At 28.2% G+C, this 13,304-nt stretch overlaps 1 protein-coding gene across 2 annotated transcripts; it reads left to right on the top strand.

Annotated features, from left to right (window-relative positions):
* Positions 1–7,036: 7,036 nt before the first annotated feature.
* On the top strand, positions 7,037–12,319 carry LOC124933872 (polyadenylate-binding protein RBP45-like). Of its 2 annotated transcripts, none has more exons than XM_047474313.1 (7): positions 7,037–7,596; positions 8,370–8,841; positions 11,008–11,063; positions 11,134–11,264; positions 11,346–11,442; positions 11,529–11,723; positions 12,063–12,319. In XM_047474313.1, the coding sequence occupies exons 1-7, from the start codon at positions 7,213–7,215 to the stop codon at positions 12,063–12,065; spliced, it is 1,338 nt and encodes a 445-aa protein (XP_047330269.1). In that variant the 5' UTR covers positions 7,037–7,212; the 3' UTR covers positions 12,066–12,319. The 2 variants fall into 2 exon arrangements, with proteins under 2 accessions (XP_047330269.1, XP_047330268.1); XM_047474312.1 differs by having other exon boundaries at positions 11,526–11,723.
* The last annotated feature ends 985 nt before the right edge of the window (positions 12,320–13,304 follow it).

Genomic DNA, 13,304 nt, shown 5'->3' with positions numbered 1-13,304 from the left:
ATTTAGGGTTATGATCAAATATTGACAATAAATAATGTCAAACAATAATTCTATCTTTAGACCGAAATATTGTTCATATAAAAGAAAAAAATTGAGTAATTATCACATATTTATCATTACATGTATATATTTTATCTAGCCTAACAATATTGATCTTCCTTTAGGCCGATACAATATCTGCATGAATTACGAATATATTATCATTTAAAATTCTTAACAAATTAATATTCACAAGATGAGGATACTTTGATAATATTGGTAACATGTTTAAATTAATTATATATATATATAATAATAATAATATTTAAAGTCAATGCACCACAATAATCTATGTAATGAATTCTCTCTCCTCTTTCTTATTTTTTTTTCTCTTACCATATATATATATATTTTCTTACCTAATACAATATATATATAAATATAAAATATATAAATAATTTTATATTTTTAAAATATTTAATTCTCTTGTCTTCCCTCTTTCTCTCTTTCTTAATTAAGTTTATATATATATATATATATATATATATATATATATATATATATAAATATATATATATATAAATAAATATATATATATATATAAAAATAAATATATATATATATTTATTTATATATATAAATATATAAATATATATATATATAAATAAATATATATATATATAAAAATATATATATTAAAATATATATATTAAAATATATATATATATATAATATATATATAAAAATATATAAATATATATATATATATAAATATATATATATATATATATATATAAATATATATATATATATATATAAATATTTATTTATTTATTTATTTATTTATATATATTTACTTACATAGTATATATATAAATATAAAATAAAAATATATATATAAAATAAAATAAAAAATATTTAATATTTTTTGGAAAGACATTTAGTTAGAAAAAAATGATATGAATAAATAAACATGATATAATTATTATATACTGAAAAATAAATGAGGTGAAAAATATTTTTAATTAAAATAAGATATATATTATATATATAAGAGGAAAAAAATAAAAATAAAATTATTTTTTTTAATATATTTATATAAAATATTTATAAAAATTAGAATAATAAATAATTTTTATTATATATAATGTTATATCATTATTAATAAAAAAAATTGTATTTAATATTAACATAAAAGATATAATTATTTTTATTTTAAAAACAATTATGTGTATGAAAAATTTACATAATTATTCAAAATTTAACTATTAATATATATATAAAAACAAAATTATAAAATTATTAAATTGTTTAATGGTTAAAGTGTTAACATTTTATATTAAAGAGTATGGTTTAAATTCTTCTAAAATAAGTAATTATATAATTATAAGTAATACTATTTTTTTAATTTACTTAAAATTATTTTTATATTAAATATCTTATTGTGATATTGATTTAGATTAAATAATGTTATGGACATTTTAATTATGTATATATTAACAAATTTAATAATATTTGTTTATTCAATTTTACTCCAACTCTAGGAGTTTCCAAATAGGCTTACTTTCTAATAAATTCAAATACGTGGTCAGAGAATGAAGGATTCCAAATTCTGTCTTTAATACATTCTTTTGAACCGATCAAAATTCGGTACGACCAGACAATTTACCTTAAAATTTTACAAGAAAAATTCAGGTTCGAAATGTCCGGATGCATCATCTTCCTTCTTAAGCAACATCAATGGGATATTTAAAAAGAATGAAAATATACTTCAAATAAGTATATTCTAAGTTATCCCCTCTTTCTATTCTAGTTTCTAATAATTTTAATATAGTTTAACTCTAGTTCATCAAAATAATTAAAAGTTTCTTTAATGATATTTTATATTCTTAATAATTAATATAAAATATATGAGTAAAAAAAAAGTAACAGTAAAAGATAGAAGTGTTTATATTATATATATATATATATATATATATATATAATAAATAAAAGCTTATATAATAAAACAAATAATAAATAAATTTTGATTGGCCTTTTCAAACAAGATAAATATATAATAACATAACAGTACTCGGTCTTTATTTATTCATTTTATTTTACGTAGTCACAAAATGAAAGCACGTTAGGAACTCAATAGTCATTTTTTTAGTTTAAAAAATCATAATTTCTCTTATCATAATCTTAACATCAACAATGATATAATCATAATCTTAACGTTAACAAATTCTTTATATCATAATCTTAATATTAACAGATCAATATTTCTTCATATCATAATCTTAACATTAACCGATCAACATTTATTCATATCATAATCTTAATATCAACCGATCAATATAGAGATTGACTCTGATATCACTTGTTAGATATATTTTTTATCTTGTTTTAGTCTGGATTATTTGATAGTTTTCTTTAGTCATGATCTATAATCATAAACATTATATTATTGTTTATCTAGACAAAAAAATAAGATCATGATTCTCTATGTCAATAAGTTGAGATGATAAACTAAGTAGAAACGTACCTAATGTCATTGCCTAAAACTTTTGAGTTACCATAAATTCTTGTTTCTCTCTAACGATGGAGGTTATGAGAAATGAAACTGACGCCTATGAATCGGGGGACCACAACCCTATTTATATTGTCTTTTATTTATTATTTAATTCATCATAAATAATAAATAAATATATGGTTTCCATACATAATAAACTATGCCATACTAATAACCACGTATGACTTAACCAAATAAATAAAATACTTTAGAGATCACTTTATTAATTGGGTTCTGAATAAACAATATCTCAAACACATTATTTATATATATTAGTTCAATAAATCTAACATTGATGACCATTGGTCTAGAGACTTTGGACGGTGAGGCCACCATGATAGCAACATCCAACTCTAGTACATCTCACGTCCCAAATGAAATTGTAGTGGCCAAGGCTTCCAATTCGAATCTCTTATGTAGACATATACACAACGACTATGGAAACCACTAGTAGGGATGACAATAGGTAAACTACTCACCGGGTAGTATTGTACCTAACCTCATACCCAATTTTAATATAATTACCCAGACTCTCTCTAAATAACCCATAGTTTCTAAATAACCTTGGTACCTGATCCCGAAGGTTACTCTAAATACTTAATATTCTGAAAATTTTATCTGTAATATTGTCTTTGTAAACTTTAAATAAGAACATAAAAAAAAACTATAAGAGAAATATCAAACACTTCATAATATCATTTGGTTATTTGACACAGGCTTAGGTTTGCGTGTTAACTTGGGTAAGTCTTATATTTTTTTTCTCTTATTAAGTTTCATTTAGGAAAAAGATTAGATTGACATATATTTTAGAATTTAAAATTAGGGTTTTGATGTCTACGTATCTCGAGCTCCCCTAAGGTAATAAGACTATATTCAAAGCTTCTTGGAATCCGATCATCATTAAGATGAAGATTAAGTTTTCCATTTGTAAAATTAAAATTATTTCTAAGGATGGTTGTTTGGTTCGTATCAAGAGCGCTCTTGCTTCCATGTCCTACATGTTGTCTATGTTTGTTCTCCCAAAGTGTATGGTCGTGAAGATTGAGAGAATTATGTATATTTTTTTTATTGGGATCATCTGATTTCTCATGTTCTCACTTAGTGAGTTGGAAAAGTTACATTGGTAAAATAACAAGGGAGGTTGGACATCTGTGATCTTGTGTTTTTCAACAAAACCTTAGTTTTCAAATGGTGTAGTAAATTTGTGTGAGAGCAAAAGAGTATTTGATCTAAATTGATTAAATGTGAGTATAGTCAAGATAAGTCAGATTGGTTCACCAAGAAGTCTTATAGTCTCGTGGAATGCAACATTTGGAGTGATATATATTATGTGGAAGGTTTATCGAGAGCATTCGATTTTTATGATGGATGATGAACATTTAGTTAATTTTTGGGATGACACGTGGTGTGGTGTTAAATTTTTAACGAATATTTCCCTTAAGTTGGTTTCTATTTTAATTTTTAGAGATGCATTCATAAAAACAATGTTTGAAATTTGATTTAGTAGTTTTGATAACCGTATAAGATACAAAAAAGAAGAATGAATAGAGAGGAAAACATGTATCATGATAGTTTATTGTTAATTATTGGAAATAAGGGGTTAAACTTGTCTTCTCGAAATTTTTATGTAGTGACGTGATCTGAATAACTATTACATGTAGCATGGTCTTCAAACACACAAAATTTCTATTTCTTACGATCCTCTTCATCGTCAAATCCAATAACCTGTATTCAAACTCTTCGTAATTGTACGCCATGAAGATACACATTTTGCTTTATCGTCAAGCTTTGATCTTTCATCCTTTGAGATATGAACTAATGCCCTACAACCAAAGACTTTCAAATCTTTGTAAAAGACATTTTTCTGTACAAATTTTATTTAGAATGTCATTGTTCAATATTGTTGTAGGAGAAAATTTTATCAAGTCAACTGTGGTTCTCGTTGCCTCCCGCCAAAATGATTTGGACAACTTTAAATTAGACAACATACAACGCACTCTCTCTTCAATCATTCAGTTGAGGTGTCTTTGAAGGTGTTTCTCAAATCTGATATTGTGATAATGTGATCTTTTAGCCACACTATTATGTTGAGGTGTCTTTGAAGGTGTTTCTCAAATTTGATATTGTGATCTCTACAATATTGTTCAAATGACCTTCTATATTCACCGTCATTATTTGACTTCATGCATCTCAATTTCTTGTATGCTTCTCTCTCAACTTTAGCATTAAATATTTAAAGACATTTAGCATCTGACCTTTAGTTTTCACAGCATAAAACATAACCTTTCTAGATTGATCCAATAAAGGTTACAAAATAATATGTTCTACCAAAAGATTTTATTCCATAGAACAAACATTATCATGAATGAAATCAAGAACATTTTATTTTCTATGCAGATGGAGTGTATGAAATTCAACTATGTGTTACTATAATATATCGTTTTGTTTTAACGATTTCAAAACTCTATTAACTTATTATATACGTAAAATTTATAAATAAATAAAATCAATTTTACTAATTTAACTACCGAATTTCATTGAAATTGAGAGTTTTGACTACCGAATTTTAGAGAATAGGTAATCAAAACTCGTTCGTTGAATTCGGTAGTTAAATTAGTGACATTAATCTTTATTTTATTTATTTATAAATGTCACGTATATAATAAGTTAACGACTTTTGAAACCATTAAGACAATTTTATTTTTATAAACAATTAGAGAAAAATTGGATGAAAAGACCCTAATAATTTGCCTTAATTGCGCAGATGACCAACGTCTAATAAAAATTGTGTAAATGACCATTTCTTATTTTTCGGACAAAAATAACCCATCTCGCGACGGCACACTCAACGAATTAGTGTTCCGTCGCGTAACGCGACGCAACGTCGCGTTACGCGACGAGCAGGGACGAATAGAGTTAAGGGCTGAGGTGGGCTTAAAGCCCACCCCTAGCTCATTTGTAAAAAAATTTATATACATACAATTTAAAGGAAGGCGGAAGACTGTTGAGCATATAGAAGTTTTTCATCATGGTTGGAGAGACGGAAAAAAAGTTATATATATATATATATAAATTTTTTTTTTGAATGATTGTGGATTTTAATTATTTTATACATTTGAATGATTGTTTGGTTTTTAATTATGTTTTAAAATTTGTTTAGATGAGTTTTAGTATTTTTATAATTATTGGATTTTTTTTTACATTCGAATCATATTTTATAATGAATAATTATTTTATTTAAATAATTAATATTAAAGTATTATTTTTCAATCTTTCAAAAATTATACTAATTTTTTTTTTGGAAAACAGCTTAGGGTCATTTCATTAAAAAAAACCCAAAAGAGGGAAAAAAATACAAAAGTTTAAGATCAGATCTAGACAATTTCTAGATTTGACAATGAAACAATAATTGAATTACAGACAATAACAATAATCAATTAGAGCCTATAGCATTATACTAATATTATTATTTATAATTATTTTGATTTTTTTTTTCTTAAATTATATCTTAAGATTTTTTTAGTTACATATTATTTATCTTTTTAATATTTTTGAGTTAATCCCAAATATTAATTTTATTTTTTAATAAGTTTGTACTGTGAACTCAACGTTTATATGTAACAGTGTTCTTTCAATAAATAAAAAATTATTTTTGTGATAATCAATTATTATTTTATTCATTTATATTTAATAACAAATATCTTGTTATAATTATATTTAAAAGGTTGGTACATAGTGAGAGGGTAGACAGTTTAAAATATTTTTATTATATTTAATTATATAGAAACTTAATTAAAATTTTACTTTATTAAATTTATTTCGGGTTTCATAACATATAAATTTTAATATTCTTTTTATATGAATGACTCTTTTTTAGAGTGGATTTAGGTTAGGGTTGAATAGGGTATAATAAAACAAAATAAATATTTTTTTTTATAGTAGAAAAGAGACACGGGTCCTTAATTTTTTTTATTCATTATTTTTCTTTTATAAATATAAAAAAAATTAAATTCATGTTCATCCTTACTTACCTCTATAATTTTTCTTATTTTTTTATTTAACCCCCAACAAAAAAAATTAAATTTATTTTATTTTCATGACCACACTAACAAAAATTCCTGGGTCCATCACTGACAACGTGTATATTTTTGTTCTAAAAATAGGAACTGGTCATTTGTACAATTTTATTAGGCACGGGTCATTTGTGCAATTAAGACCATTATTGTGGTCATTTCCTCCATTAAAAACCTTAATTATGAGGTTGGATGGAAGAAGTTAAAAAATCTTAATTGACTTTCAATAAGTAGCCCAATTTGAAATTTCAGTTAATAAAAAAGCATTTTGATTTATAATTTATCTTCTATATTCAAAGCATCGAGCCCACTTATATCCTCATAATAGCCCATTCCAATATACTAATGAAGCCCAACTTTCACTTTTAACGGATCTTTGCCCTTTCTTCCATGCGCTATAAACTCTCTCATTCCCTTGATATTCAATTCCCTTCTCAATTTCGAGATCAGGGTCCGTGTTTCCTTTGATCTCTTTCTTCTCGTTTTAGGGTTTTGCTTCGACTATCCCTTTTCAAACGGAATCAACACCTCTTCTCTGGTTCTGAATCTAGGTTTTCTCCTACTCAGTAACCTTTTTATCTCTTAATTGTTCTTTTACATCTGATAATGATGCAACCAACCAACAGTGCTAATCCCCCTCCTATGGGTCAGATTCCGATGGATCCACAACAACAGTATCAGCATCAATATCAACAGTCACAGCCTCCCCAACAATGGATGACGATGCAGGCTGCACACCAGCAACCGCCGCCGCATCAGTCGTTTCAACCTCAGCATCCACCCATGTGGGGTCAGCAACCGCAGCAGGGTTCGATTCCTCCTCCCCAACAGGTTCAGCAGATGCAGTCTCAGATGGCGCAACAACAGCAATATGGGGCTGCTGTTTCCCAACAGTCCGCTACTGACGAAGTCAAGTCTCTATGGATTGGGGATTTGCAGTATTGGATGGATGAGAGCTACATTTGGGGATGTTTCATGCACACTGGAGAGGTATTTTCCCTATTTTTATTGTTTCATAGATGTTCAATATAGACCTGGTTATAATTTTTCTTTACTAACGTTTAACTATGTAGATTAGATTGACAAAAAAGAATAAATTGTTTAGATGATTGATAATTTCTGGGTCTTTCTGATTATTCTGGAGAAGCTATTTGTTTGTGACTATGCATACCAAAGATTGTATCTTTATATGTTTCCGCCTAATAACTTGGTAGTTCAGTCCAAGTATTACATGGGCAGATGCATAAAATATGGTATCGTCTAGCTCTATATGATGTCCTGAAATTTTATACCATATTTCTGGATGTTGCTTCTTCTTTCGGGAGCTTAAGCACACTAGGAATCTTCACTATTAACAAACGGTTACCTAGTTTTCTAAGTAAGCCTTTGAAACTGTCAAATTAATGATGCCCATGATGACATGGGCGCATGATGACATGGGCGATTATGCTTCTATAATTGCTGATACTCTCTTTGCAATCTTCTTCTGTTCATTGATTGCTCCTTAATTCAGTTTAAATTACAAACAATGTGATCAATTTGACTTAAAATGTACTTAAGTTGATGTCTACTGAACTTTCACAGGTTTATATTAAGTTTTCCCAATAGGATTAAAATTTCCTATGTTTTTCAATTAAATTATTTGCAAGTGTTCTTCATCTACATGCTATCCAGTTTGCTCTTGATCCCATCAATAGACTTGTTCTTGATGCTTATATTCCACCTTTCTTCATTTTTATTAATTTGATTCATTTTGTTTTCAGATAACCAATGTGAAGGTGATTCGCAACAGGCAAACTACTCAGCCTGAAGGATATGGTTTCATTGAATTTGCCAATCGTGCTGCAGCTGAGAAAATATTGCAGACATACAATGGAACTCAAATGCCAAATTCTGAGCAATTGTTCAGACTGAATTGGGCCTCCCTTGGTGCAGGTGAAAGGCGTGATGACACTCCTGATTTCACATTATTCGTCGGGGATTTAGCTGCAGATGTTAATGATTTTCTGTTACAAGAAACATTCAAGACTAACTATTCATCAGTTAGAGGCGCAAAAGTTGTCACAGATAGAATGACTGGACGTTCAAAGGGCTATGGATTTGTCAAGTTTGCAGATGAGAACGAACAAAGGCGAGCCATGACTGAGATGAATGGAGTTCTGTGTTCTACCAGACCCATGCGAGTTGGTGCTGCTGCCACTAAGAAACCAGCAGGTGGCCAGCAATACCAGAGAGGTATGTCTTTCTTTTGGCCATAATTTCTATGAAGCTTTCATGTCATTTCTAAATTGAAACAACTTCGATGGTGTATGCTGATGGTTAATTTTATCATTATATGTGACTGTCAGAGCCTGTATATATTTTATCCGTGAAACAAGATGTTGAATACTTGTTGGTCTATTTGTCTTATTGGTTTCAACAATTATCTTATGAAGATAGAGGGGAAATTTCATTCCTCCCAGTTTTTACCTTTGTAAGTTGGGCACATTTTAATCATGTCAGAAATTAAAACTTATAAAACTCATTGTATCAAAGCAGGAAACAGAGGCTCTCACGTAATGGGGGGCCTGGAACTGATTTCAGCTGAAATGATTCCACTTTAGTCGTTGGCCTCGTCTTAGGTCAGTTAATTTATGCTTTTGTCAGAAGTTTTCTTCCTTTACTTTCAGGTGGCAAATTCCATGCTACTTCTCTTGTTGTCCACTTCCTTTTCCTTTCCAATCAAGTTACTTTCTCTATCTTTCCAAAACTTGAATTTCTCCTTTCTTTTGGGATTTTGATTGTTTTGCAATTCCTCAAGCTTCCGTTCTTTAACCTTCTTGTAGTAGTCGTTCCCTTTACATATTTTAGGTTTCCTTAATTTATCATACTTTTAAGTCCATTTCTAGTATGCTTCAGTTATTCAGCTCAATTCTGTTTAAGAGTATCTGTAATTATGTTTGTAATTTAAGACTTGGTTACTGAAGCATATGCCCAAATAACAGTGGGTTCATTGATGTAGGTTTCTTTGAATTTTGAAGTTGAGAACTTTTGAACTGTGTAAGCAGTAATATTGTTTTTGAAGTTCTATTGCACCCGAATGCCTTTGGTAACTAACATGTATATCCTGCATTTTAGCATGCAATATAAAGATGTTTTCTTTATTAAAGGCCAGTTATAGGCTTTATGTATATTTGTCCTCGGTCTTCGAAAAGAAGACTGTTTAGTTATAATTAACCATTCCAGATGTGCATGATCATATTTCATGTAGTCTGTATGTATTTTTGAAAGAACGTCAGAGATGAATTTTTTGTATCAGGATCTTTGAATTTCATAGTGTTCAAACAATTCAATTACTGTAGCAGAATATTTTTACAGTTACTCTCTCAATTTCCTGTGGCTTTTATTGTGCTACATTCTCTTGTTATTGTCTGTCCTTCCTTTACTTTCTTCAGTAGTTCCTTTCTTTCATCTAAAATGTCCAAGTTCTCATTCCGGGAATGGGCATTTTTTGTCCTATTTATGCGAGTGAACAAATTTATAGTGTTTTCCTTTCTTACATATTTATTTGTGTATTACTTCTATTCCATCTGCACATCTATGTCATTTTCCTCCAGTTATTCAGTTTTCTCCATACTGTATCTTTTTTCTCTTGATCCTTTGCTGCCTTCATTATGTAAAGTTCCATAAGAAAAAAAACCTATGTTCTTTAAAGAAGTGATGCTTGCCTCTTGGAATCACGCAAGTTGTTTTATTAGCTGAAAGTTTATTGAAGACAGACTTGCAGTTTCTTCCATTGTTGACAGTAATTGTGAGCAAGGTAAATACGGTGAGAACCTCCATGCTGGCCAATTTTGTTGATGTGACTATTAGAAACGTCTTTCTTGGGCCTTGTTTGATCTAAAGTTATTTTCATATAACCTTGTTTGGTGCAGGTTATATAAAAAATAGGTTATTTGGGTATAAACATAACTATAATGAATAGAGGGTTTGAATGATGTGATTGATGATTAGAAAAGTCTTTCTTGGGCTTTGTTTGATCTAGAGTTATTTTCAAATAACCTTGTTTGGTGTAGGTTATAAAAAATAAGTTATTTGGGTATAATTATATAATCAATAGAGGGTTTGATGGTTTGAATGATGTAATTTATGGTTAGATTTTTGATTGGATAGTTGGTTATTTGAAATGTATAGTTGTTTGGTGATTCTCCATTACATTGTCCAAGTCACATAAATATGGAATCTGCTTGAATGACCAATTAAAAAAAAAAATCTGTTTCAAGGGCGTGCACTTGATAAATATAAATTATGTATCCTTAGATATTGTGCTATAATATAATGCATATTGGAAAGACAGAGTTGACAACATCATGCTTTTGTTTGTTTCACTGTAATTATCACTTTTCTATTCATCATTTGCAGCTTCTTACCAGACCTCTCAAGGAAGCGATGGGGAGACTGATCTGAACAATACAACCGTGCGTGTAGTCTTATCATTCTATCTACTTCTTTGTTATGTTATGTTGAGTCTGAATATTTTGACTGCAGATATTTGTTGGTGGACTAGATGAAAATGTATCAGATGACCATCTTAGACAAGTGTTTGGACAATTTGGGGAGTTGGTTCATGTTAAAATTCCAGCAGGCAAACGTTGTGGCTTTGTGCAATTTGCTGAAAGGTCCAATAACACTTCTCTTAAAAAAAACATATCATTTTTATATTCAGAGCTTGACATGGGATTTCTTTCTCTCTGGTTCAGAGCTTGTGCAGAACAAGCCTTGTCATTGTTGAATGGTACTCAGATAGGAAGTCAAAATGTGAGACTTTCATGGGGACGTAGTCCTTCAAATAAGCAGGTATTTGATGGTTTTTATATTTGTATTTTGTTGTTATTTTTTATCCTCTCACTGTATTTGACTTCTATTTTATGCTTATGCAGCAGGCACCGTCATCAGATCAAAGTCAGTGGAGTGGCGGCGGTGGTGGTGGAGGTGGTGGTGCGTATTATGGATATGGTCAAGGTGGTGGTGGTGGATATGAAGGATATGGATCGTATGGTCAACAGCCTCAACAAGATCCTAATATGTACTACGGTGGTGGTTATCCTGGTTATGGAAACTACCAACAACCACAACAGGTACTCAATTTAGTTAGTGATTTTGTTCGCGTATCAAAAGTGTGATTATTGAACTTTTTCAGTGTAAATATGTTAAAACTTTAGAATGTGCTACACAAATTTTTCTATCACACCTCTTAGCCAAATGCATTTTTTGGATTTTTAACAAAAGTGCTTATATTTTACAAATAACCAGCCAGGGATTTCTACTTAAAAGCACTTTTGGTCCATGTTAAAGAGTGGTGCACTAATTGTGGGCTTTTCCAACTTATTTTACTAAAAAGTGTTCAAATATTTGGTAATCATATTTTTAGATTTTCAATGTGTGACAATTATTGACTTGACCTTTTGTTCTTGCAGTGATCATCAATGTGGATGGAAATCTATAATGCTAGTTGGATTCTCATCGATGGAACTTAGTAATTATAGTTGTGTTGTTCTTTAATTCTTGTTTGGTTTGCTATCTATTGAGATTTTGGATAATGCGTGGCTTTTTCTTTCTCTCTCTACTTTGTCATTTGGTATGGTATTTACAAGCAATCTGAGAATAATGATGATATATGTATTCTGGAGGTGTTCTCTATTATTATATATTTAAATAAACTTAGATTGTGTTATATTATTCTTGAATTTTAATGTTATTTTATTTTGAATTGTTGGAAGCTATTATATCCTCACATCTACTTCCATGATCAGAGGTCACTTATTAGAATTTCATAGTGTCAAAATATAAACAGATTTGGAATCATTTTGGGTTTCATTAAAAACAAGTATGGACCATTTTGAGTTCTTGTATTGGTGTTATATTAAATGGAGGCGGGAGAATGTGATTCGATTCAAATAGAGAGTTTACTAGAATCGTTAGTCAGTTTTAAAATTGTAAAATTTAGAGTTTACATGAAATCGTAAGAGTTTAATTTGAAAAAATAATAGTTATATATTTTTATTATTTATATATATAATTAAGTATTTTATATTTAATTAATTCTAAAAAATTATATATTTTAATATAAAATTAATTAAAAAATAATAAAAAATAACATTATAAAAATTTATATTTATAAAATTAATTATATTAATTAATTAATTTAAATAAATAATAACTTTAATTTTTAATTTTTAAATATAAATTTGTTTTTTTAAGTAAAATCGTAAAATCGAAATTATTTATAAACTTGTAAACTTGTAAAATCTTATTATCATAAATTTAAAATCGTAAGAGTTTACATATTCAAGAGTTTACTTAAAATCAGACTCGTTAACCTAATGTGAAATCATAAAATCGTAAGATTTTAAGACTCAACTCGAGATTTTAACAGCCTTGCTCTCTTTTAATAATTAATTTCTTTTTTTCTCTCCAACCAATTAATATCACTCCTCTATTTGAATTATGAATTTATCTATTTTTATTAGTTTTTAATTATTTTATTTATCAAATATTTCTCATTCATTTTTTCCTTCTTTTTTCTCTTTATTTTTTTTTATTTTGACTTATTAATAATTTTTTTTATTTTCTATTTCTCATAATCTTCTAACCTATTAACAAATACATATTATCAACATATTAATGAGGTAATCTTTTTCTTATTTTGATCAATAATA

The sequence above is a fragment of the Impatiens glandulifera genome, chromosome 4 (assembly GCF_907164915.1).
Source record: "Impatiens glandulifera chromosome 4, dImpGla2.1, whole genome shotgun sequence".
Taxonomy (NCBI): Eukaryota; Viridiplantae; Streptophyta; class Magnoliopsida; order Ericales; family Balsaminaceae; genus Impatiens; species Impatiens glandulifera.
This window is presented reverse-complemented; position numbering and strand designations above follow the sequence as displayed.

Excerpts from the sequence above, each read along its gene's own strand:
- LOC124933872 (XM_047474312.1), top strand. The coding sequence starts at position 7,213 with ATGATGCAACCAACCAACAGTGCTAATCCCCCTCCTATGGGTCAGATT. Across the intron at positions 8,842-11,007 it reads TGGCCAGCAATACCAGAGAG|CTTCTTACCAGACCTCTCAA; the intron begins GTATGTCTTTCT and ends CATCATTTGCAG. Across the intron at positions 11,064-11,133 it reads CTGATCTGAACAATACAACC|ATATTTGTTGGTGGACTAGA; the intron begins GTGCGTGTAGTC and ends TTTTGACTGCAG.